The 27655-nt window shown below is 45.9% G+C and overlaps 2 protein-coding genes across 2 annotated transcripts; both read left to right on the forward strand.

The window, feature by feature from the left end:
- Positions 1–538: 538 nt before the first annotated feature.
- On the forward strand, positions 539–15708 carry LOC311351984 (soluble guanylate cyclase 88E-like; the record flags this gene model as incomplete). Its single annotated transcript, XM_084472153.1, has 16 exons — positions 539–666; positions 918–1050; positions 1417–1591; positions 2699–2790; positions 3714–3971; positions 4804–4948; positions 5424–5549; positions 6061–6181; positions 6573–6702; positions 7341–7487; positions 7852–7998; positions 10307–10463; positions 12364–12473; positions 13014–13103; positions 14761–14879; positions 15339–15708. 16 exons carry the CDS (start codon positions 539–541, stop codon positions 15706–15708), a joined length of 2448 nt encoding a protein of 815 aa, XP_084328279.1.
- Positions 15709–20078: 4370 nt separating this feature from the next.
- Positions 20079–27142, forward strand: tnfaip8l2b (tumor necrosis factor, alpha-induced protein 8-like 2b). The gene is made up of 3 exons (XM_084471147.1): positions 20079–20390; positions 25616–25939; positions 26317–27142. Exons 2-3 carry the CDS (start codon positions 25622–25624, stop codon positions 26557–26559), a joined length of 561 nt encoding a protein of 186 aa, XP_084327273.1. The 5' UTR covers positions 20079–20390; positions 25616–25621; the 3' UTR covers positions 26560–27142.
- Positions 27143–27655: the final 513 nt, after the last annotated feature.

Consider the following 27655-nt stretch of genomic DNA (forward strand, 5'->3'; position numbering starts at 1 on the left):
AGTAATGAAAATGGCCAAACTTGAGGGGCGGCACCAAGCATGCATTTGAAAATATCACTGCACACAATTGGATAACACTACGATCAATCAGAAGAATACCAGAAGCTACCAGCGGAGCTAACCAATAGATTAGACTCTTGGCCCGCCTATATCAGATACACCAATATGATTAATGTTGTGGGCCAGGGGAATTGGGGAGCGAGTATATTGCTCGTTCCCAGAGTGACTCGCAGAGTAAATTCAAATTGTGATCTCTTGAGAACTCTGGATTTCCAGGGTACTAAAGTGGCACTGTCTTTTTACAAAACCTTGTGTTGTATATATATGCCCAGATCATTCGTTGTTGCCCCTTAACTGTACAGTTAATTTCTTAATAACTAGTTAATAACATATACCTATATACCCATATCTAGTTATCGACGTTAGAACCTCACTAGTCATTAGCAGCTCGTTTATAGCTCGTTACCTCGTTGTTTTTCTGTGTGTTCCCAGCTGAGCTGTTATCTGGGGTAGAATGGAGGTCCCAAGCCCCCTTAAGATGTACGGCCTGTACTTAGAAGCCGTGAACGATTACATCAACGAATCCTACGGAGAGGACGTATGGAGGCTGATTGAGGCCCGAGCGGAAATCCCCCACCTCAAGTTTGTCCGGCACCAGATGTACAAGTAAGGGCCAACTGTTTCTCTACGTTTTTTGCAAGGCCTGTCGATTTTGGGGGGAAGGGCTGAAGGTCTAAGAGATCAGCAGGCTAGAACATTTCCTAATATTTCCGTTTTTATTGGTTTTTAAAATCCAATAAAAACATCTGACAAATACATTTTTACAATTAATTCATGTTGCTAATTACTTTCGATCTTGGCCTCATTCATGAACCTTTGGGGATGACGATTGAGTGTGAATATTTCTCTCTCTCTAGCGACAACCTGATCTTGCGGTTGGCTAAGGCAGCTGGAGAGGTGCTGGGGAAGACCCACGATGAGCTCATGTACGCCTTCGGGGTCTACATGGTCAAGAGGATCGGTAACTATGGCTACGAGAGGATTCTAAAGGTGACCCCCCTTCCCCTCCCTCAAAACCATCACACACCACACACCACCAAGCTATCTCCACCATGCTACCAAATGCAATGAACATTCACACAAAGTTGTTTGTCACCAAAAACTTTTTAGTTTAGATTTAATTTGTGTGATTCAATTCAAACTTTCACCTCTCTCTCTCTCTCTCTCTCTCTCTCTCTCTCTCTCTCTCTCTCTCTCTCTCCCCCTCCCCACATTATCTCTATTTGTGTGTACACCAGGTCAATGCTCCTCCCCACGGAGGAGACGGAATATATTGCGTTATAACCATTACGATGCTTTACTGACCGCACCGCGCCTCAACACTGTAATCAGGCAGCCATGATGGATCTGTTGCAGGTGCTGGGACGCAACGTGCGTGACTTCATCAACGAGCTGGACAACCTGCACGAGTACTTCCGCTTCTCCTTCCCCAAGGTGCAGCCGCCCAGCTTCTGCGTGGAGGAGGAGTGCGAAACCAGCCTCACCCTCCACTACCGCAGCACCCGCAAGGGCTTCACCCAGTTCGTCAAAGGTAACCACGCGTGTGTTACTGGTGTGGGCTAGTGGAACTCATACTACTGGACACTAGGGTGGCTCTTTCCCCATGATGCATTAGTGGGACAGGGTTTGGGTTAGATGTGACACTGAGGATGGAAGTGTTGAAGAATAGGCTACTGTTCAAAATGCAAAGGTTAAGGTTATTTGTTTAGGTTAGAGATTATTTTGGTTTGGTTAGAGATGGTTCAGTATAGGTAGAAGGTTTGAGAATGTTCAGTTTAGGTATGTGGGACTATTCACACCTATAGTTCGGTAGAATCTGTACAATTCAGGGGTGAGGTTTATAATTTGTGGCATTTCCATTTGGTTGGGTAAGCGTTCACGCTGGACTGTGTTAGGCGAAACCAAACATGGTACACAAAACCGTCAAGCCTTAATGGTTTAACCAACGCAAGAAAGCACAAGATACAAACGCATCTACATCATAGGTATCTATACATGAGTTAGCAATCTTTGTATACCAAACTAAAAGTTTGTCTAAAGCCTCGAACCGATATCCTGATAGAACCTAGAATATTTTTATCATTACGGTTTTACCTTGCATTACTATCAGGATGTGAGTGTCACATAGCAATAAACTGGCTAGTGGAGCTGATACATATTTATGTGGAATGGTAATATTTTTGATATAAAGGGAAATTAGGTATTTCACAGTCTGTCATTTCTCTAGAATGAAACAGAACACAGTGTTGAAGGATTCGGCATATGAACACAAACTGTTCTGATGAATATTGGACACCACATTTGGAGTGCTTTCACCCCCTAAAGCAAGCAAATATTTTGGAAATAAGCCCTTGACACAGAATGCATTTATCACCACTGCATCAAACCGGATTAATCCAACACGACAAGTAATTATCTCAATATGAGAACAGCGATTGGCAACTAGGTCAGCCCTGTGGATTTGTTTGGGATTGGACGTCCAAGGTTATATGATATGATGCAGCACTCACAACCCTGGCTTTATTTCCAAAGCCTCCCATTAACTACATCACCCATAATCCTTCACTAGAGACCCTATGCTATCCTTCACCAGTTAATTACTGATGTGCCCCCCCCCCGCCCACCCCTGCCCCTACAGGCCAGCTCTCTCAGGTGGGCCGGCAGTTCTACAACACAGACATCGAGGTAGAGATCCTTTCCAAGGAGGAGACGGAGAAGATGACATACGTGGTACGTGCGTATGGAGCGTGTGTCCCGTAGGTCAAGAGGTCCAGGCAGCTCGCAGCCGGGCTCTCAGCTGAGCCGTCTCCTTGACCCAGTTTACGTCTCCATCAAGGCTGTAATATCCAGACCGCCTCCCCGGCCGAGCGTTTGTTTAGACTCGGAGCGCCAAGTGTTTATTGCACAGAGATAAGTGTTTGTTAGGATGGGGCTGTGGGTCTGGGACGCAGTGCGCAGCTGAGCGAGGTGGAGATGGAAGCATAATCCATGGGCCGGGCGCTCAGCTGTAAGACCGCCGCCATGTTGTCGGCTGTCATTGCCAGCACTCTCAGCAGCAATGTATTCAACCTCTGCCCCCCCCGCGATTAGATGTCAGCCGTAGTCGCCATAGAGACGGTACATGGAGAAAGTTGCTGGTTTGATTCCGGCGGTGGTATGAAACCAGACATCTCTGTCATTAAGTGCCATTAAGAGACGAGGAGAATAATTGTATCAGTTTTTAATGGGTCTCCTCAAATGCTCTTCAATAATAATGCAATTATTTCTCTCCAAACAACAACACACTTTATTTTAGCCTACAAGAGAAATGTCAATACGAAAAATGTCAACAACAAAAATGTCATTGTCTCTGAAGAATGAATATAAAATGAGAAAACCCACAAGTAAAAGTGAATTGCTTTGATATTTCAAAAGATATCATGGCTATATATAACGCCCACTAACAAACAAACAACTCACGTAGTGACTTTGAAGAAGAAAAAATATGTATAATATATAATAGGTATTTTATGAATTGTGTCTTGTTGGAATCAACATTTTTATGAACACCGCCAGAAACGAGAGAATCAAACAAAAGGGCCAGGTCTATAAACATGAGCTTGAACCCAAACAAAGAGAACCATGGCAGCCCATGTTCTTTGGTTTCCGTCCAGGTGTACAAGATGAACTTCGACAACGCCGCCTTCAAGCACCGCATGCCCCAGCAGAAGACGGCGCCGGGCTACGAGAAGCTGCCCATGAAGCGCGGCATCTTCTTTGACATGTTCCCTTTCAGCGTCATCTTCCGCCGCGACATGACCATGTACCGCATCGGGGACGGCCTCAAGGAGGTCTTCTCCGACCTCCAGGGCAAGAAGGTCAACGAGGAGTTCACCCTGGTCCGGCCCATGCTGGAGTTCAGCTGGGACAACGTGAGTCCTGGTGGGAGGGGGCTGGGACCTCTCCGTCTGATGGCTGGTCGATACACTCACCTGATCTTACTGACTGGCTTACTAACTGGCTTGCTGACTGACAGAATGATAGACTGGCAGGCTGACTTACCTGCATTTACCGTCTGACTTACTAACTGACTTACTGACTGACAGAATGAGAATGAGAATGCAGAATGAGATACTGGCTGGCAGGGGGCTGACTGACTGACCATATTGACTCACTGACTATGGCCGGATAAGGGTCGTCAGACTAGCCCTAATACTATGTCTGCATGCTTACCTATTGACTCATGAATTACCTAATTTCCTGTAATCTAATCTTACTCTTACTTAATACTTACTTATCTTCTTATACCTTAAGACAATATTTACAGTTTGTGTACTGTCTATGTGCCAGAGACTGTAAAAAATATAATCATCCATTAGTTTACACATTACGGTTATGGGTGTAGATTTTTCTTCTAAGTAGCATCGCCATTTTCTGAGATTTTTGAGACGGCAGCAGAAACAATCCATATTTTGCACATTTAGGGTGGGACTTGAATGACCAAAACTGACTTGAATGACCAAAACTCAAAACATGCAATCCGTAATAGTGGTTAAAGGAAAGAAAAGTGTCAACCAGGACCACACAAAATACATTTTATTGAGATTAACTAGCCACTGAGAACCTAACCATAGTATTACCAGACTCCACCTGAAGGCCGCCAGAGGAACCACATGCTAGTGGTTTTATGCATGAGACTCACAAACATGGCTGCTGGTGGTGTTTGATCATCATGATAGGAACACGGTGGTCTGTTCCCCCCAGATCTACTTCCATCTGAACAACGTGTTTGAGCTCATGTCCAAGGCGGTGGTGGAGAGCAAGCAGAAGGTCAACATCCCCAAGCTCAGCAAGGAGGAGCCAGAGGAGAAGGAGGAGAATGAAAAGGCCAAGAGAGAGGAGGAGCGAGGTGACCATAAAACAAAAGCATTATGCCTTGAATTTGTTCTTTAGAATCTGAAATAAGGAGTCACTATTAACAGTCCTAAAAGAGCACCCTGTTTAAGTGTTTATGGTTATAGATCCAGACATTCCACTCAATATCATCTAGGTTATTTGAGTCTGAAATGCACCACAAGAAACATTTACTTCCTGAATGACCACCATCCATCAACCTTTCATTCCATCCATCCACCTCTCATCCATCCACCCACCCATCACCCATCCATCCAACACACATCTGACTACCACCCATCCACCACCCACCCATCACCCATCCATCCAACACACATCTACCACCCATCCATCCACCCACCCATCCACCACCCATCCATCCATCCATCACCTACCCATCACCCACCCACCCACCCATCCATCCATCCATCCATCCGTCCACACCCCACCCCTCCCCATCACATGGGTGTGTTCCTCCTCCCCTCTACCAGACACCATGTCAGTGGAGGAGATGAAGGGGAGCGACCAGGAGTACAGCAGTGCTCTGACCCAGTACAACAGCTCTGCCAACCCCGGGGGAGAGGACATCGAACTGCTTGCCTTCCAGACAGTCACTGGTCAGCATCCGTTTATTGCTCAGTCAAACTTCTGCTCTGTCTTTGGCAGATAGACAGGTATGGTGTGAGGGGGGAAATTGAGGTGTTTCGGGGATTTGGGCTTTGGGCTTAGATGAAATACTGTTAGCATTCAGGCAGTGTTCGATCTAGTCTTCACACTTCTCTTCCCACTCAGGTGTGCGACAAAAACTTTGTATGTACAGAAAGTACAAGACGAGTGACAGTGACAAAGAGCTGTCCTGGGTCCATTCTCAACACGTCACATAGTGCTCTGATTGGAAATAACTCTCTCTCTCTCACTCTCTCCATACCTTCAACCAACATTTTGTGGGGAAACAAATCTCATTGGCTCATCCTACAGAATACTGATGAGGATGAAGTCATATTTCTGAAGTTCAATCCTCAGGTCATGGATTGTTCAGGGCTGATATACCTCATCCCTGTGGTTCTCTATCTCTCTCTCTCTCTCTCTCGCTCTCTCTCCCCCTCCCTCCCTCTTTCCGCCCCTCAGGGAAGTGCAGCGAGACCATCTTCGAGGACCTGCGCGAGCCCCCGAAGAAGCCCCTCCACCTGAAGGGCCAGATGAAGTACGTCCCCCAGTGGGACTCCCTCATCTTCCTGGGAACGCCCATGTAAGGTCACCACCACGCCTCCCCTCCCTGGACCCTGTCAGGGTCAGGGCTCAGGGTCCCGTCACACATCACATCCCAGAACTAGGGCATAAGCAGCACTGATACAGAATCTGTGGTTTCCACAGCGCTGTTGGTAGATTTTGTCTTTTTTTTTTTTACAGTTTATTTCATTTTCATGCTGTCAGTCAGTTTGCAGAGTCTGCGCCTCTTTTGTCAAACCCTGCTATTACCTTTTTGAATCCACACCTCGCCTCCACCGTCTGGGAATTACAGGAGTCAACGTGACATTTCAAGAAATGATCTAGCGGCGTTCCTTTTTACATGTTCGTGAACACGGATCCCTCCTGGCCCCGCTACAATGCCTGTCTCCTGGCCGGGGTTCTTCCTCTAGTATCGAGACGGTGGAGGACATGATCAAGATGGGGGTGTACGTCAACGACCTGAACCTCCACGACTCCAGCAGGGAGCTGATCCTGGCCGGCACCCAGCAGTCAGCCGAGCTACAGCTGGCCCTGGATCAGGTGGAGCTACACCACAAACCCCCACCCACCACCATGCTCGTCTCTGTTATTCACCTCTCCTGTCAAGAGGCAAAAAGTTCTGGGTTCGATCCCCTATGGCCACAGCCTAACCTGTGGGCATTCTTGAGCAAGCTGCCCTAACCCATACCTGCTCATTTATAACCTGTATTTGAATTCACTGCAAGTCACTTTTGATAAAAGCCGGAGCTAAGTGGCCTAGATTCTGGGAAGATACCTACCCCCTGCTGGGAAATAAAAAAACATTCTGTGTTTCCCGAGTGGCTGTTCAACAGTTCAAGGCACTAAGAGGCCATTTTGCATTTCATATTTTCTGTATAATGTATTAAATATGATCTATGCTGTTGTGTGGGCGCCACCAGAGACCACACATAACCAAGGCAGGTAACACAGTGTATGCAATATGAAAACGGGGTTGTTACACATGGAAGTTAAAGTTAAATTAAATAAAAGTTGCCTCTAAACATGAGCCCTTAACTTCACAAACACAGGTATCCTTCTGTTCACCTAGTGTGCACGGGATATTAACGCACTAACAAGCACGGATTAGATTCCACGTGGACGTATTTTGTGGCGCCCGGCGGCCCTAATGCGTTTCCCCCGCTCGTCTCCCACTCCAGGAGCAACAGAAGTACGCCCAGCTGCAAGAGATCATCAAGAAGCTGGACGAGGAGAAGAAGAGGGGCGACTCCTTACTGTACGCTATGATCCCCAAAGCCGTGGCCGACCGACTGAGGAAGGGCATCACGGCGCTGGAGACCTGCCAGGTACAGCCAGACAAGAGGCCATAGGACTGATGGAAAGCCTTCCCTCCAAAGCACACATAGAGCCATTCAGCAGACAAGAGGGTGTGGGGGCAGCTGTATGTTACGCTGACTCGCGCAGTAAAGGTTAATGTATGGATGTTCTGATATTCCTCAGGTAAAAGCAGAACACAACATGAAGTGTTGCCTTTGCATGGATTTGTGTAGTCTACACGGCCACGGCCCTCAACATTTATGTTTATATGTGTCCTACGAACGTATTTGCGGAATGTCATTTAAATGTAAAATACGACACACAGAGTTACATCATACACTATTCAGATTGCCGTTGTGATACATTCCCGTGTCCGTCTGTCCTGTGTTCCAGGTGTTCCCAGACGTCACCATCCTGTTCAGCGATGTGGTGAAGTTCAATGAGATCTGCATCCATATCACGCCGATGCAGGTGGTGGACATGCTGAACGAAATCTACATCGTGTTCGACACGCTCAGCGAGAAGCACAACGTGTACAAGGTCAGCTTCCGTCTGTCTGTCTGTCTCTATCTATCTAGCTTCCCACCGGTCCTATCTATCTCTCTCTCTCTCCCTCTCCCTCTCCCTCTCTCTCTCTCTTTCTTTCTTGCTATCGTCTAATCAGTCTATCTCTCCATCTACCGACAGACCAATCCATCTATCTATCCATCTGCTCGTCTTCCTGCCTTGCCACCTGCCTGCTTGCCTGCTGTCTTTCTGTCTGTCTATGTGTCTGTCTGCCTGCCCACCTATCTGCCTGCCTATCTGTCTGGCTGTGGTGAGATTAAAGTAGAGGAGCTCCTGAAGTCTGCAACTGCAAGAAGAGAGAATTGGTTCCTTTGAGGGCGAACCATTGAGTTAAAACAATGCAGAGTATAGCTGCACTCACCGTTGTGTTCCGCTGAGAGAACTTGTTTCATGTATTATGTATGCCTTCCCCGCGCTTTTCTCCTCTTTGCCTTCTTTATTTAGTTTAAAAAAGACAAATTGTTTTAAAACAGAGGCCCTGTGTGCACCCACCTCCAGGGACGGCGTGGAGAGGGAGGGGAAATCTTTCACATAAATTAGATTAAATTAGATTGAATTTTGAACGCACCTCGGGGGAAATACAATACACAAGCGACTTGGGAAATCTATGAAATATGCGTGAACTTTTGGTGAGCCCTGATCATTGCATTGTAATGAGTGTCAAATGTGACAGTCATCTCTCAGAGGCAACGTGTGAACTTATATAGAAACACAGGGTTACAATAGAGGGAATTAGAGAGGAGAGGCTGGCAGCCCATCACTACCGTGAAGCCGTCTCTTCGTATTGTGAATCAGGACAGGTAATGAATACTCTGGAGTAGTTGCCAACACAGAGGGGTTTCTGCTACAGTCAAATAAGTAAGATAAGTGACTTGGAAGCGCCTGGGTGTTTAATCTTCCCAGTAATGGAATCTTCTACCACTGTGGTGTTGGAAGAAGATAGGATATGCAATGGAACAGATTTTGGCAAATGGGAAATGCTTCATATTCAAGTTAACAGTCCCTGATTCTGCAATGTTCAGTGAAATCCTGGTGTTATGCGTCAAAACACAGCACAAGAATGACTCTTTTCATGTGTCAGATGAACAGACTATCCCGCCGTCCTGATATCTTTCTTTATCTTCTCACCTACTCTTTCATATCATTTTACTGAAAGGTACAATATGTAACATTGACACTGAGCGGATACTGCGGTCCAAAGTCACAATATTGGAGAGCGCTGTCTCTGCCCGCCACCTCCTCCACAGACCAAAGTTCAAGCGGGTTGCCAGGTTGAGAACACTGAAAGAACATGAGAGCAGCCGAGAACAACATAATATTTTGAAACAATTAAAATGATTCTATTGTTGACAATCGACGACGAGCCCTACACTGTAAATGTATCAGCTTATTTATATGTTTGCAATGCATTTGTTGTTTGCAAATGATAAACCAGCTCAAGTGGCATCCGTCTGGAGATCCTTCTGGCCTCTCCGATGTGTCCATCTTTCAACACCAAGACGTACTCATGTTTAAGCACGGCTCTGGTCATGGATCTCTTTTGAAGGGTTACTAGGTTACTAGACCAGTACAAACTAAGTTGATCCAGTTTGTTTTCTTGCTTCCATGGCTGCAGCACGCTGTGTTTGTGTGGCTGTTGGTTTCATATTTGGCCGCCCAGGTAACTCAGAGAATAGTGAATAATAACACACAGGCCAAAGGAAAAACAACGTTGTTTTTTTTAAAGTATGTTTCCTTATATCATGACGTATCATGGTCATTTTACTTTATGATCTAGCTGACGGGTGGCTTTATGATCTCGTAGAGTACATTTGTGATGCACCTTTAAAGGTGCTGTAAGGTAAGATTCAAGAGCTATTAATCCAGTGTAATTTGTTAGAAATGGCACAGCCACCCGTTAGCTATCAGGTGAAAGAGCTCTGTGAGAATATCAGTTTCAAGTTGATTGTGCCAGTCTCTGTAGAGCCGATTTAGTTTTTTGACATATAACATAGGAAGGATGGTTTTTTTGGTTGTTCAGTCTCAAAATCTTGCTCTCTCCACTCTTTTCTACGTTGCTTTGAGCTACCAATATAGCAGGCAGCTGATCAGGCACCTTTTGACCCTAGTGTTGCCCTTTACAAGTCTAAGAGATGAAGAGTAGTGTTGTACAATGTGAAGCCTGAGAAGCAGGATGAGACGGTAACTGTTTGCTCTCTTGTGCTTGTTGCCTCCCATGTCTTAATCCAATGTAACCTTGACACAAAGAATAACCCATGGCGGTGTTGGTGGTGCGGGGCAGGTGGAGACCATCCGCGATGCCTACATGGTGGTGGCGGGGGTGCCCAACAAGACCACCTTCCACGCCCACCACATCTGCGACATGGCCCTGGACATGCTGAGCTCCATCGACCACCTCAAGGATCCCTCCACGGGGGACAACATACAGATTCGAGTCGGTGAGGGGCCAAATGCCACGCTTGGGGCCGCTAGGCAGGAATGTTTCATCAAACGTGGCTTTTGTTGAAACGTGGAAAGTTTATGGGAAAACAAAACTATCACATATGATATGAGATGAGGGAGAATTGCAGCCAGTTTGCTAGAGGTAGCTAAGTTTGTCTATATATATATATATATATATATATATATATTTGGATTTGCCATTGTGGAGAAGCTTTTATCTCAAGTGTTTTTCATTTCTGTGAGTGAATACATTTCTTACCATGGGTGACCCCCTTGGGAATCTACCGCAACAAATCCTGTCTAGCTCGAATACAGAGTAGAGCAGAATAAAAGGCATGCACTCACAATATTGTAGACGCTTTGAATATAATCGTCCTCAAAATGGCATGTATATAAAATCAGCCAAATGGCATTTATATCTATCTAACCTCTGCAGTGATAATGCCACGCTATAGCGGTTGAGCTAGAAGGAAGAAGGCCAGCAGCTCTAAGTACAGTTGGTATTTGGAGCTGGTGCGAATGTAACCCGTCAGTCATAAAGTTATTCCATACCCCAGTGATGCATGCTCACAGGGAGGCGGCACTGGGACTCAGTGTGAGGAGGATCCGTTCGGTCCGATGCTTGGTATGGTGTGGGGCTACCCTGGGATTTAGGAGGGCTGAGGAGACGATTGAGATTCTAACCAGACTCGAACCTCTGCTCTCTGCCAAGGATTTAACCAAGGAGGGAAGGTGTCCTGACAGCCCCGTTATTAAACTGGGATTTGAGTATACTATATATAAATATAGTATACTATATACGTATAGATAAACGTTCTTTATCTTTCTTACTCAAACACTTCAGGTTCAATCAATGTCTTTTGCCCTTCCCCATTCCAAGGTCAACGATGTAATTCAATTTTTTTATCAGTGTTTTAAATAATCTCTGTTCTAAAATAGATATAGATATATTGTGTCCTCACTAACCATGACACTTGACAAATGGAAATGATGGCGGGTTGTTTTTTCTTTCCTGTGAGACAGTTCCATGTTGAAATAGGTCTCATGTTCACTGAAGCCTGTCAAGCAGTGCTAATAGTGGATGACTCAGCCATGACTTATCTTTTTTAAATTAAAGAATACTTTTCCAACCAATAAAGGCCTGAAATAAACAAATTAGAGCACAGAGTACAAAGTGGATACAGCCGAGTTCCGCTCAAAAAACTTGTTGAACAAACCCTTACCGGAACACGTCCGGGAGCGTTGTCATGTGTGACAAAGCTGTGTCCCACTTCCTGAGCATTCCTTCTTCCTGGTGTTCCGAGCCATGTACTCCTCACTAGCGTAGTTGTGATGTTACAAATATGGGGATATGAGTCTGTTAAGGTTACTGGTATTTCCTTGTTGAGGTATCATTTTAATTTCAATAAAAACACAATATGTAGTTACATGTAGTCATTTGGCAGATCTCTTTTTGTATCCAAAGCAACTAACAATTAGGCTTGGAATGTAGCAAAGGATACAGTTAATATTGGAGGAACGACAATAAGAAAATCAACACCAGCAACCACTGGACAGTGGAGAGTAGCTATAGGAACCAGGGGCTACGTCGTGTAACCCAGGGGTGTTTGTATCCCAGGGTGTGTGAGCATCTTCTGGGGGGTACAGGTAAGGATTTAGATTAGCTTTGTTATACCTCCCAACAAGGGCCTACATGAGGCAAAACAGGTCGGGAAACATGGAAATATATATCATTTGGATGATATATATTTCCAATACCACAAGTGTATGGATTTCTTATCAGCGGAGGGGGGGCGGGGGGGCTCTGTGGGAAGATCACACCCTCAATCTGATGACAGCGTTAATGTCAGGGTAAGGGAGCTCAACCAACAGCCCTCCGTATGGTTATCCCCCCAGGGGTCCACACGGGCATGGTGGTGGCCGGCGTGGTGGGGCTGAAGATGCCTCGCTACTGTCTGTTCGGAGACACGGTCAACACCGCCTCCAGGATGGAGAGCAATGGAGTAGTGAGTATCAGCCAATCACATTCAATCAAACCCGAGGAGAACCTAGTACGAGCCAATCAGATCGGAACAAAACCGGGTTCCCGGCGGGCTCAATGAGCTGGATAATAGACTTCTTATTTCTTGGGGTTGATGAGCCTGAGCAATTTCTGGAGATGAACAAACGATTGCAGTTTAATACAACACCACTTCCTGTGGTTGATTTCGGCTAAACATTAAATAAAAACACATTTTTTAGGTTGACTTACACAGTCATTTCACTCACAACAAAATATGCCCCAAAAAAACATTCTTTATTAGTTATTATAATACATCCAAGTTAACTTCCTGTAGAGCTGACACCAGCAGGCTTTATATCGAAACTAATAATAATATCATGATATGAGTCAGCATTTAACGTAACAGACCATGGCAGACAGCTGGCGAGCTCCTTCCGAGATTCATTCTTCCTCATACTGAAACCCAAACTGACAACACTTTCAACACAATTATCCAAACCAATATTGAACCATTTTTTTTCTCCACCCGACTGTGTCCACACAGGGTATGCAGATCCACATCAGCCAGACCACCAAAGACCACCTGGAACACGAGCCCTACATCATCGAGGAGAGGGGCAAGATATTTGTAAAGGTAGAGGCACAGAGTCACGGTGTGGAGGACGGTCTAAAGAGACTGCAGTACCCCCTCGGTAAACATCCATCATCTAGATGTTCTTTCACATCAAGATGGCTGGTTACACTAGAAAGATCTCAGATCATTTTTTTCAGCCCATTTTCAGCCCCCCCTCCCACCCATGCATCAATACACGTCATGATTGATGCGTTTAATGTGCAGTCCTGTCAGCCTCTTAATAAGAACATTTGAAGCGTTGAAATTCAATTTGAGTTCACGCGATTTCTGAAAAAAGGATGCGTGTTAGATGATCAATGACATGAAAATAATGACTTATGATAGAAACGTTTGAAGAAACTCACTGACGGACTGATGGGCAACTTTTGACTTTTAAAGAGTAATTTGTACTTTCCCCTCAACACGGTTATTTATTCAGCAAACGTGTTGAACAGTGAATATTGAATGTATCCACATCGTTGATAGTAATAATAATCCATGGTGTTTATATCGCTTGGATAAAATAAGACTTTCTTAATCTCAAATGAGGTCAACGAACCACTGAGCTGCCGGCAGCTTGAGGGAAAGCCAGCGTCGAGACAGAGAGACACTATTCTACAACAAGTGTGTTGTAATAATTATCCAGGCCCTCAAGGCTCTTCACATAGACAGCGTGGGGGATATGACACCTCATCCAATGTGTAGCACCCACCTGGGTGATGCTCACCACACACTGTGATGGGTGTCACAGCGGAGAGATGAGGCATGAAACCGTCCAATCAGAGACCCAGGGGGATAGGTTGGTTGCCATGTTGGCCCAGGAGCACACAACCAGTTGGGACTTGGGCCAGGACACCGGGGTTAGCACCCCTACTCTTACATCAAGGACCATGGGATCTTTAGTGAGCACAGTGAGTCAGGACCCGGGTTTAATGTCTCCCCCGAAAGAAGGAAACATTGATGACCGCTCTATGCTATTGAAGGTCACTCACAGAAACAGTTGCAAGTGCATAGAAGATAAGGCTGCAGGATTTCTGAAATAAAAAACAAGGACACTTATAGTTTGGCGCTCCATATATCAACTAAATATCTAATGTAACTATTTATGAAATAAAGAAGGGAACATATTTACATTTGCATTTACCGATTTCACGGTAAATGGAGTAGCCTACTGAAGTGTTCATGTGTTTATTGCTTTGGAAAACCAGCTAAAAACAAACCCACGTAGGCTACTTGAAAAGTGAATTGTTCCAGATTGCATTGATAGCATATTGTTTACGATCAGTCATGCCTGCTAAGGTACAAAGTCAATTGATCTGTGTAGCGAGGTCTACATTGGAAAAAGCAGATTTGATAAACACAAGCCTAATTACAAAATGCCTCATAATTAATATTGTTTAGCAAGCTAGAACCGTTGCCATTTCAAAATGAATTAATATATATTTAAAAAAATCGATAAATTTTTTAAACAGGGACATTTTCAGACAGCTGCAGCCAGGGCCAGGCTACCTGAAACGGGGACTTTACCCGGTAAAACGTGGCCGTCTGGTCACCCTAATAGAAACACTTGTGTGAACATTTTCAAAACGACAGCATGGTTTACATATGCATAACATGCAGGGAAATGCACTAGCACGCCAACGGGTCTTCTTAAGGCTCATCCGCTGCGTCTTTGCAGGGTAAAGGCTACATGAAGACCTACTGGCTGAAGGGGAAGGAGGACCTGTCATTCAAGACCCCGGCTGAGCTGCGCTACAGCAGCGAGCAGAGGGACTCGGAGGACCGCAGCTCCAAGGGGTGAGCGGTCCGCCGGCTGCCATCTGTATTCAGCTCACAGCGGAGGGTCTAGACGGGAGAGCAGCTGCCTCTGGAGGGTCTCTGTTATAATATGTCTGTGTTATTAAACTAGCGTCCGTGGCCCAAAGGTGAAGTATATGCTTTTTTGTGTTGAATGTAGGAAATGGTGGAGGTTTCAAAGGTGGTGGATCTTTGTGTGTGTGTGTGTGTGTGTGTGTGTGTGTGTGTGCGCGCTTGCTTGCGTGTGAGCATAAAGAAAAGAGACAATAAGAAGGTCAAAGAAACAGAAACAGACAGTGATTGAGAGACAGGGTGTAAACAGACAAGTTGGCCGCCACAGTCATAGCGCCGACGTCAACAGAGCTACCATCTCTAACTCAAGTGCTTTCTGTGAACCATTTGTGACATGTGCCCACACTGCACCCCCCCCCCCCCCCCACCCCCACCGTCCCCCCACAGCTCCACCTTCACCGACATCAAGCGCTCCACCTCCAACCTACACATCCGCACGGAGGAGCAGGCGGAGGGCAAGCCCACGCCCAGCGACCTGCCGCTGGACTCCATGCACCCACCCGAGGGCGCCGGCGAGCACCCCGCCCTCTCCGAGGAGCTGCCGGAGCGGGAAAAGGCCAAAAAGACTAAGATCAGCAAGATGAGCCGGCTGGAGGTTCCCCCGGCCAATCCCGTGCCGGAGCTGGCCGTCCCCGACGAGGTGCCGGAGACTCCGGCGGGCCCCCTGCTCAACAACAAGAGGTACAGCTTCAGGCAGCAGTACGTCAAGCTGCCCTCCAGCCTGCCCATGCGCAGCTCCTCCTGCTCCCTGCTGTGAGGGGACGTCGTCGGCACACACACACACACACACACACACACACACAACTACACACACACACACAGACACAGACACAGACACACGCACACACACACGCGCATGCGGGAAGGGTTCAGGGTCGTCCCGTTGATTGAAGAAAATCATGGATACAAGATATTGTAAGATATAGTAAATAAGACATGTAATGACAATGTTTGGAGGTTACCCATTGCCCGCCACACAACACAATGGCACGTCGCATCTAAGGCAACCATTCATGAAGGGCCGCTGTTTTACCCAGCCAGGTCTGATGTGGATTAGCCAATAAAAGCCATTTCACAATATAGCCATTAGTGACATCACTGGTGGGGGAGTGTCTACCCAGATGTACAGCATGACACCTGGCCAACAGGTGGACCGGACCAACTGGTAGAATGATCTCACCTGGTGGTAAAGCAGGGGCCCATTTGAAAAGTGTAAAGGAACTCTTTCAGCACAAATTCAAATACTATGAGATGTATGAAGACGTGTTTGGACTAAGAGATCCAGCCAGCAGATAAATTTTAGCCCCATGGTTACGTCCCAGGCCGACTTTATGATGTTGAATATGAAATGCGCCACTAACCGTGGTGTAATACGATAAGCTTCCGAGAAGCTTAACCTTCTCGGACGTGGACACCCAACATCCACCACTGCCCAGACAGAGCTCCACACATCCGTACACACCATAGCATTATACTATAGGTGTTCGAAACGAGGACGAGGACGAGGCCATCAACATCAAACGCTGGCCAGGCGGAGTTCCACAAGTCCCCACACACCTCACCAGCTGTGTCCTTTCACCGTGATGTTAAAGGGCCTTTTCTGAGGCATGAAAAGAACGCAACTTGATTTTGGAGTAGAGTAGAGCGTTCACAACCTGGTTGGCAGGGACTGGCAAAAACATAGGATTTTATACCTGTTTTCTCTATATGACAATTTTAGCAACAATGACCAAAAGACAAAGATCACTATGATGAGGTTCACATCAGAGATATAAGCACTTTTAAAACAAAAAACGATTTTTGGTTCACTACCCCTTTAAAGTTAAGCAGACATGTTGGGCTGGGCGGGGTCAGGTGGTATTAACAGAGTGTCTATCCAATCAACACACTTCTATCTCATTCTTGAAATGCTCATACAAAGTTTTGATGTGTAAATGGAGGTACTCAAATAACTCCAATAACTTTGTAGTTATTGTATGTATGTATTAACAAAGAGACCTGACGAAGATATTGAGCATTAAGATGATACCTTTTTGTATTGTTCATGTTAATAAGCCATTTATAACACAGATAATAATACTGGTTATATTTGCAAGTATGTGGAATCATAAAAGGAGGAAGAATTGCTTGAATATCCTGGATGTTATCATTATTTTTGTGTAATTTATTTTGTGTCCAGCCAATTTTTGGGGTGCTTCATTTACACGGGTTCAAGTTTATATCATTGAATTGTATTTGATTGTGTGAATTAGGCTAATAGTACCTTTGATTTCACTATTTATGTTCACAGTCTTCATCCTTTCCGTTCCGTTCTCTGATTTCCATTTGTGAAATGTCTATCTGTCTGCTCTGTCTCACTGTCTGTTAGTCTTTCATTTATATAAAAACGGATGAACAGCCAACATTGCGTCGTCTCTTCATTTCTATCCACTTTACTTTGGTTTACCGCTGGTAGGGACAGATGCCAGGGGGGTCCCCTCCATGTCCTGCTATGTGTGGTCTTGCAAATCCGGAAAATCTTATTGCAAACAGGTTTGTTCAGCGACTTCCTTATAGAGCTGACCGACTTATCATCCACAAGGAAATAAGAAACAAATCAACAAGGAAACTGATTGTAGGCTGATTGTGACAGATTCCAGGGAAACGGCCAGCTGCGCTGCGGTGGACTGAGCCCATGGCGTACAGGTGGGGAACACCAGGGTCCTTAATCTGCCCAAACCACAGGGAGGCAGCGAGACGCCTGCCGCCAGATTAGGTTTTTATCTCCCGGGCAAGGCTGAAATGGCCGGCCATCGCCTCGACCCCCGAGAGAGAGAGAGAGAGAGAGAGAGAGAGAGAGAGAGAGAGAGAGAGAGAGAGAGAGAGAGAGAGAGAGAGAGAGAGAGAGAGAGAGAGAGAGAGAGAGAGAGAGAGAGAGAGAGAGAGAGAGGATTAGAAGAAGACAGAAATGTAAAAAGAGCTGGAGATAGTAAGAGACATAGAGATAGGAACATTGACAAATGGGAACTTGGGAGAAAAAGTAGAGACTGAAAATGAGACAAAAATTCCAAGCAAGATAAGATAAGAGTTAAGAAAAACCTTATTGTCTGTCACAAGTGACAGAATTTCTTCTTTGACAGGGCAGGTTCAATTTACATGGAAAAAATACATACAAGACAGAGACAGTCCAAGTTGAATGAAGAGACAGAAACAAAAAAAGATGGAGAGATAGAGAGAGATAGGAGACAGAGGGAAAGATAGCAGCTAAAGCCCCCCCTCCCTCCTTCCTCCAATCCTGAGGTATCGTTTCCTGACCTGTGTTCCCAGGTCGCTGATAGCCGCTGTAGTCACAGGCTGACGACACGCCGTGGCTCTGGTGACACAGTGGGTTAATGTGTGTGTTGTGCAGCATGCTGTGGTCCTGGAAACACCACGCAATCTTTTAATGAAAAATAAGTGGCCATAATTTGGGCTTCTTTTCTTTAACTCGTAACCAAAATGCGTGTGTGTGTGCATGTGTGTGCGTGTGTGTGTACACACAGAGTGCAGGTAATAACCCAATAGGTAAGAACCAAACAGGAGCGGCCATACCCACATGCCCACCTCCACACACACACACACACACACACACACACATACCACACACGCAGTCAAAGAAGCCATGTCGACATTTCCTAGTGAGATGTCATTACGCGATAAAGAGGAAGCCATCAGGAAACTGCTTAAGCACCACTTCCTGTCGGTTGCCTAGGTGACGGCCCTCATTTGGCAGTTGCACATATTGCTACTGTCTCTGGCTGAATGGTGCAGAGTGAAGGGGGGGGGGGGCGAGACAAAGACACAGGTGTCTACTTCTACATCTAGTCACTCCTTGTTGCCCGGGGCTGTGGCTCAACCACCCTCTTCTCCCGTGTCCCACAGCCCCCCCACAAACATCTGACAGTCATTACCAACGCAAAGTGTTGGCTGGACACTGGCCTGAGCACAGGCCAGCCTCTCTAGGCTGCTATTCAGATATCTCGTGTTTGAGGTTAAGTGGGTCTGGGTGCGGACCAGATGAATTAGCGACCACAGTGGTCCACAGGCTCTCGTAGGGTGTCTCTCTCTCTACCCCTTTACCCCTTGAAAACTCTCATACGCTCTCCCTCTCTCTGTCCCTCATGCTCTATTGTGTCTCTCGTTCTCTCTGTCACTCTCTTGCTCTCTTTCACACTCTCTCTCTCTCCATCCCTCCCTCCCTCTCCCCCTACAACCCCAGGTTGTTGGAGTCGATCTACCAGACACCATCATGACCAGTTTAAACATCGGTTACTCTGGATAATATCTCTGTATGCCCCCCCCCACCCCCACCCCCCCCATCCCCACCTTCCATCTGTCTATTTATACTCCCTCTCCTCAAACAAGATAAGGTATTAGAGCCGTGATAACCTCTATGGCAACCGCCACAACCCATGGATCTCATTCGCAGGTGACTTTTCCGTTGCAGGCTGTGTTGCTTCTCAGAACTGGGATAAAATGGTGGTTGCACGGCCATCATCATGCTATCGGAATGGCAAACTAGTACCCACAAACAAAAACACAAACACGTGAGTGAGCCAAAGTGAAGACTAGAAGTGGCATAGATACACATGTATGTCCTTGTGTGTGTGTGTGTGTGTGTGTGTGTGTGTGTGTGTGTGTGTGTGTGTGTGTCATGGCTATAGGGACGTGCTGTAGGCGTAGCTGACAGCGCCGCACACCACAGATACACATTCCACCCCAGGTGGACACAAAAAAGGGTTAAGCCTCTCCCTGTTCAAACGGCTGCATTGCCAAATTCTTTCTGGGGTTTTCACTTGTCAGAACAGGCAGAGAGGCCCGGTGTCAGCACATATACAGCCACAGACCAGGGAGGGAGGGAGAGGGGAGAGAGAGAGTGACAGATAGCAAGAGAGAGAGAGAGAGAGAGAGAGAGAGAGAGTGAGGGAGGGGTTAAGTCTAAGGAGGAAGGGGAAGAGATAGTGAGAGAGAAAGAGATACTGTTTTGAATTGAAATTTCAGAAAGACACAGAGAAGTTAGGCTAGTAGTAGTGTGTGTGTGTGTGTGTGTGTGTGTAGTCAAGGGACGACAGAGAGCAAGCCAGAGAGAGAGAGAGAGAGAGAGAGAGAGAGAGAGTCAGACAGAGAGAGCACAGAGGGGTGTGTCATATAGCACTTGAGTTCCTCAAGGAAGTGAGTGCAAGGCAGCAGTATCTGGAGACTGCTCCGTGACCCGCCAGTGGCTCAGCAGGAGGGCTCTTTTGGGGGTTTGGACCGGGACCGGCGAGATGATGGGGGCCAACTAAAAAGACCAGCGGCCCACTCTGCCAACACACTCTGCCGCAGACAAACACACATACACACACGCACAGAGAGAGACCCAGAAGCCAAGAGGAGGGAGGGGGCCACAGGACAAACACACAAGCTCTCACACACACCCAGGTAAGGCCGTTTTCTATCGCTCCTCCTATGTTACCTGTCATGATAGGTCTGATAGTCCTATTGTATTTCTACCCACTGTTTGCACTGGGAACTCGTGGTGGTTTGGTGTGTTTTTGTGTGTGTTGCTCTGTTCTTCACTTCCCCATTTGAGGTGTGCTATGTGTACAAATATGTATGTACAACACACACACACACACACACACACACACACACACACACACACACACACACACACACACACACACACACACACACACACCAATGAATGGTAACATTCATGCTGGAACAAGCACTGAGACATGCCCAACTGTACATCTCATTCTGTTGACACCTAGAGAGAGAGAGGGAGAGAGAGACAGAGAGAGAGACAGAGAGAGAGAGAGAGAGAGAGAGAGAGAGAGAGAGAGAGAGAGAGAGAGAGAGAGAGTGCTTGCTCAATTCCAACCTTTCCTCTCTCTCCCTTCTTTGATTTCAATCTTTTTTTCATTGCGAGTGGCTGAATCACGGCCCAGCCGTGGGTAGGACCCTGCCTGCATTGGTAGATGGTTCCAGGGTGAGGGGCAATGGTGGAGGGGTGTGATCAGGACTCACGACTTCCCCATGCCTTGCCCACCCCAACCCCCCCCCCCACCCACCCCACCCCCACCCCACAGGTTGTTTCTCTTCCCCTTTTCTGGTCATGACTGACAAAGCTTGAGAAATCTGCTGGTGTGTTGCAGAATTCTTGTGAAACGTTGAAAAGAGAAATGTGAAATGCCCCGTTCACACTCAAAACTGATGTGGTTCTGTCTGAGAGAAGTTAAAGAAAGTGAAAGAAAATAATTCCCATTATTTGATGATGGGGTAAAGACCGGTAGTGGAAGATTAAACGTCTGTTTATGAACTGGTTACCACGTCAAAGACCTCAGCACGATTGGAGAAATAAGATTATCTCTTGCGTTGTTGTCGCTGCTCCTTGCCGATGACAGTGGCCAGATGACATAATGGCCAGAGAGCACTCATGAGGGGTGTTCTGTAACCTGTCAGCCTCGTCATGAACCATCACGTTTGCATTGCATTCTTTGAGCCTCATGCATATCATAATGATGGCGGTTTACACTGACAGGTCCCCGTTTGGCTCTGCTTGGTATTTTCACTCTTCATCTGGTTAGCAATCAGCTGAGAATGGAGGCTGGCTCGCCCTCGCTCTGTCTCTCTCTCTCTCTGTCCCTCCAGGGGCTGAGTTCCACAGGCCAGAGAGAGAAGATGGCAACACACACACATACGCATAGAAACCTTTATGTACTCTCATGATTAAATTTTTGGGTTGTATCTCCATGATTGAATGCACTTATGGTAAGTCGCTTTGGACAAAATGGTCTAGCTAAGTAAATGTAGTTGAATGGGATGTTACAGGGGTGTTACATGTTGTTATTACAGAGTAATACCATTGAACCTCATAGCATCAGTGCCTTCAGTCCTGGGAGGACAAGTGAGAGTATTTTGACTCAGTCAAACCCAGCTTCTTGCGCCTTCCTCCTGCTAAGCCCTGCTCGTGTCCAGAGTATGTTACCTTTACATACACAAATACACGCACACAGGAACACACACACACACACACACACACACACACACACACAGCCGCACCCACCCATTCACACACACACACACACACACACACACACACACACACCCACCCATATATATACACACACACACACACACACACACACACACACACACACACACACACACACAGCCAAAGGCTACAAGCTGCAGTCATCTGTGGAATGCTAAATATTTACCTTTCCTGGTTATGCAGCCTACCCCTGTGTACAACCATCCAATTAGCCCCAGTTGACCGCTCTAAAACACAACTTTTTGGTTGCTAAATGATTGACCTTGATTTGCATCACCAACACTCGATGATCTGAAATAATGTCCCTGTATGTTATAGGTTTCCGTTGTAGGCCTCTCTATCATGGGGGGGGGGGGGCGGGGGGATAAAACACAGGTGCTTGTCTCTTTCTGCAAGTTCCTGGCACTGCTGTAAACACCAAAGTAAACACTTCAACTGTGCGATGCCACTGACGACGTTGCTTTCAACGTCTGAAAGTGGATGCTGTGCAGAAAGAGATGTATCACACACACTTCATTAACCACTCTCCAAACTAAAATGTCAGTAGGCCCCACAAACATACGCTTGACAGTTGGCAAAGTGAGAAACCAAAAAAATAAATAAACCGCTAAAGCTGCTTCCAGCTGTGGCGTCATATTTCACTAGGTCGGATATCTGACGGCATGCCCACTGTGCGGAGCGTCTCTCAAATCCTGCTAGTCCTTTTAGCAAATAAATGGGATTGGCACACACATCTGAAATAGCGATCACAGCACACCACTTCCATTATCACTGTTGAGGGAAATTTTTCAAATGAATGTGCTTTAATTCCCCCCCGCGGTGAACGAGTGGCGTGCGTGGCGATGCAAAGTCATTATGGATGTGACACTTGTTCTGAAAATGGTGTGATGTAATGGTGGGGTATCCGGTAAAAAGGCTGTTTTCTTATTATGGATGCTGAGCGTTGGGCGCAGTACAGCGCGCCGGAGATGGAGAGGCAGTCACACGCACTGCCTATTAACAGGGCATGGTCGTTAGCTCGGCTGGAATTGCATTTTTCATATTAGCGGGCCCTATGCCGGGCGGGGTCGTTTGTTCACAATGCTGATGCCGCATTCAGGAACAAAAAAACACCAAGCTCTATCAATTAAACAGCCGTAAAGCGCACAGACCCGGGCCATAATAAACAAATGGTGCATCCAGTATTTTTTTTTAAGGATCTACACAGAAAAAGCTCCTCTGTTTGGGATAAGCAGGCATCGCTTTGTCCAATAGCAGCTTCCAAAGGGATACATAATGTTACAGTATAGCGACTTCAGGTTGGGCTTCTGTGTTGTGCATCATAAAATGGATTGTACAAGGAAGGAACACACACACACACACACACACACACACACACGTAAGGACCTGTCTAAGATATGCAGGCTGCCTGCCATGTTCCCGTCAAGCACACGTCCACACAGGTCTCGGTGGGGTTGTGTGTAAAGCGATGCCTCATAGGCCTACATACAACCCTCCTATACAGTATGTCTGCCTGTTGGTCCCATGCTGGACAACCGTTAAGAATCCTAATAGCTTGTAGAATGACATATTTCAGATAAATTATGAAATGGCATCTAATCAATTCTTATAAGTGTTCTATAAGGTGGAACTGAATATTAGTGAAAAACTCATAATTTCCATCCCAATCTCATAATTTAACTTTTCTATGCTTAACATAAGCAGTCTACATATGTACAGATTATGTGACTCAGGCAGGAATACAAAGGTCAAATGTTCAACTCTAATATCAGTTTTTTCTTTTTTTATAGAAAATAAAATGAACCAGGGAGACAGGAAAATAAGTGTATTTTATGACACAGTATGTGTTCTTGCGCTTGTGGGTTTGGAACATTTGCTGTAGCTATGTCAAACGCTCTAAGCGCTCTGTTGTTGAAAAAGAAATGTTTGTCATCTGCATCATTCTGTCACTGTACACAGAGGCTTCCAGTTGGTACACTGATGAGCTCCCCAGGGAGTGTATGTGTGTTGTTTCTGCCTGTGTGTGTGTGTGTGTGTGTGTGTGTGTGTGTGTGTGTGTGTGTGTGTGTGTGTGTGTGTGTGTGTGTGTGTGTGTGTGTGTGTGTGTGTGTGTGTGTGTGTGTGTGCATCCATTGGGGGTTATCCATTGTAAGAAGGGTTTGTTAAGGAATCCTCCAGACTATGAAGGGTTAGGTGTGGTCAAAGTACCCACTGGGGTTGCTGAAGGGGTGGGTTTGCAGTCTCCGTGGCGAGCCCCTTCCATGGAGATTTTCCCTGCGGGCAATGCTAGCAACTGCCAAAACAAACAGAGGCATTCACAAGGGCTTCAGATTTAAAAAAAAAGACCAGAGGGTGATTTACATACAGTTTGTGGATCTGAATTGGTATGTGTGAGATAGTAATCGCATTGGTTTTATTTGAATAAGCCAATTAATAATAACTGCCATTTACATAGACAGACCATAGAGACAGACGCAGGCACAAAAGCGAAACATTGCTCTAGATCTAGAAACACACATACATAAAACACACACACACACACACACAAACATACACACACAAAGTCATGTGTTTTTTTCGATTTTGTCTACACTGCTTTAGCAAATATCGTTTGCAGACATTTTGAATCCAAAATACCAATTATAAAAAGATGACCTGGAGCAATGGCACTAATCTGTGTGTGTATTGTTTTCAGTTTTAATTTGTCTACTTAATTTAGAATGTGGTCTTTTTTGGTGTAAGAAGGTGAGCACTCATTATCGTAAGGCAAAAAGTCAGACAAGCAAGGTCTGGTAATTTCCAGAACCCAGAATCCCTCGCCAGCTGGGACACATGGACATGAGAGCATGTGTTCCCTCCTCTCCCCTTCCTCCATAACTACTTCCTTCTACCCTGCCCTTGAACAAGGCACCTGACCTCCCACTACCCACTGTTCTCAGCGGTGTGTAATGAAAGACTTGCAGTCCTTTTGAGGACCTAACAGGTGGAATTGTGGGTGATTCTCTCTCTTCCTCCGGCTGTCCCTGTAAATACCCTTGTCCTTGATGCATTTCTTCAAAAAATAGAAAATGGGCTGGGGGGGGAGCAACAATGTTGGCTAACCTCTAGTAACTTCAGTTATTTTCTAGTTGTATTTATCCTGGATTCAGGCAGCATGAGGATGAAGCCAGAGCCATAATGAGCCCAGTGTGTTGTTGTGGATGAGTTGGAAGAGAATTAAATTCTACAGGTCAGTTGGGACTCATTCCTAGCTACCAAGTAAACCACAGGACATGTACCAGGGGTACCTTCAAAAGGTATTTCACCAGAACAAAACAATATATAAAAAAAAACATGCAGACGTGCAACGCTGTGGGTGGGGTTATCTTTATAGGTAACGATCCACCAGTGGAAGACCTTCTCCAACTGTTTTAAACCATGCACTTCATCCCGTAACTTCATTACATTATCTCTTGTAAACATGACACTTTATTCACCTGCTATTTAATACTTAACTTTATACCTTTGCTACCTTGTTTCTTTTGATTACCAATTTGTTTCTTCCATGCAGATGCACACTTCCCTTTGCTTGGCTCACGCAACTCTTTGACACATTGTTACCCTCCAGGTAACCATGGAGTCGTTCAGCTCAAAGGAGATGGCCTTGAAGGCCCAGAAGAAGATCCTGAGCAGCATGGCCACCAAGTCCTCAGTCCAGATGTTCATCGACGACACCACCAGCGAGATCCTGGACGAGCTGTACCGCGTCTCCAAGGAGTACTCCGGGAACCGCGCCGAGGCCCAGAAGGTCACCAAGAACCTGGTGAAGATCGCCGTCAAGATCGGCGTGCTGTTCCGACACTCCTGCTTCAACAAGCAGGAGATGGAGCTGGCGCAGGAGTTCAAGAGGAAACTCCGCCAGGGGGCCATGACGGCCATCAGCTTCCACGAGGTTAGCAGCTTGTTAGCCACGCCCATGGGCCATGTCAGCATGCTAACCCTTGTTCGTTCCCTGAGGAACAACAGTCACGACAATAACCCACCATTGTATGGTATAGCAACGGTTGTCCCCTGAGGAACAAGAGTCCATGTTGATGTATGACAATGAGGGTGGGAGTGTCTCTGCCTCTGCATGTGCATGTCATTGAGGGTGAGGGCATGAAGAAATGTGATTTATTTGCAACTTCATTTTTGCCAATTCTAATAGTATATTGGATTATCTGCATTATTTTTTTAAGATTGTAGATAGTGAAAAAGCAAGACAGTAACAGGTCTAGCCGCCTCTATCCCATCGCGGTGTCTAATGATCCCCATCTTGAACCATGACAGGTGGAGTTCACCTTCGACAAGGCCGTGATGGCCGAGATCCTGACCGGCTGTAGGGACCTACTGCTGAAGCTGGTGAACAACCACCTGACCCCCAAGTCCCACGGGCGCATCAACCACGTGTTCAACCATTATGCCGACCCCGAGCTCCTCACCAAGCTCTACGACCCCACGGGGCCCTTCCAGGGCCACCTCACCAAGATCTGCGCAGGACTCAACAAAATGGTGGAGGAGGAGACTATATGAGGCCGACTCCTCCGGTCCAACTGACAGGAGCCACCGGCCCCCTATGGGAGACGTAGACGCTCGTAGCCGGATTTGCGACGGACGCAAATATCCACTTCTGTGATGCAGACAAGGAACAGGCAATAAAAACAGTAGGCTGTGCGAGAAGAGTGGACTCCTGTTCAACGACACTGCCCTGTCAATCTGAAATCTGAGAACAAGCACGAAAGAATAATAGAGAAAGAAAGAAGTCGAAATGACTTCTGTAGTTGCTCAAAGGTCAAGCATATTTACAAAGTAGGCCTTGTGTATATTTTGTTCATTGAAATGCAGTCACACGTTTTTGCTGGTTTTCAATATATGGCCTCTTTCATAAATATTGGAATTACCGTCCAATAATATATTTAATATCGTTTAATGTAACTACTGACGTTAAGTATTAATGGTTATTCAGTTTGATAGTGATACGACACTGCCATCTTGTGGTCAATGTGGTGAGTCATCCGCATCTTTACAATCAGTCATAATCTAGTTGGGTTGCCAGAGAATATACGTGAAGAAAAATCCCAAAACGGATTGCTTTGTTGTCCCACAAGAGCATAAATACAAACTTGAATTTGTTTGCTACTGTGTTTTTTTCTGGAGATTGCGGCACATGGTTTGTCTACCATGAAAGAGCATAGTTAAACTACAATATTTGCGGGATTTCTTAGAAAATATTTAGGCCATCACTCTACCACAAAAACACACATTGTGTAAACGTATTACTTGCAATGCATTTCAACTTTACACACATGGGGTCTCCAACAGAATGCCAGCCGCTATGTACTGAGGATTTAGTATTAGTATAGTACCGCAAAGTAACAGAATATATAAAAAAGGATAGTATTTAAATGAATAATCCCAGACTGGACATTTGGGTAAAGTAAAGCAAGTATATTAGCAGCACTACTATATAGTACGGTAAAATAGCATGGAGAATATTTGATGGTGGTATAGAATGAGTTGACAATCTGCGTTTGTTAAGTATAATGTAAAGTTATCCTATAAAAATTAAGAGGGTTAACTCTATGCAACAATTGTGCAGGCCTACAGCTGCAATCACTGATTGCCGACA

Source organism: Micromesistius poutassou, assembly GCF_964030765.1.
Source record: "Micromesistius poutassou genome assembly, chromosome: 8".
NCBI lineage: Eukaryota > Metazoa > Chordata > Actinopteri > Gadiformes > Gadidae > Micromesistius > Micromesistius poutassou.

Coding starts and splice junctions, on each gene's coding strand:
- tnfaip8l2b (XM_084471147.1), top strand. CDS start 25,622: ATGGAGTCGTTCAGCTCAAAGGAGATGGCCTTGAAGGCCCAGAAGAAG. Junction 25,940..26,316: donor CGGCCATCAGCTTCCACGAG/GTTAGCAGCTTG, acceptor GAACCATGACAG/GTGGAGTTCACCTTCGACAA.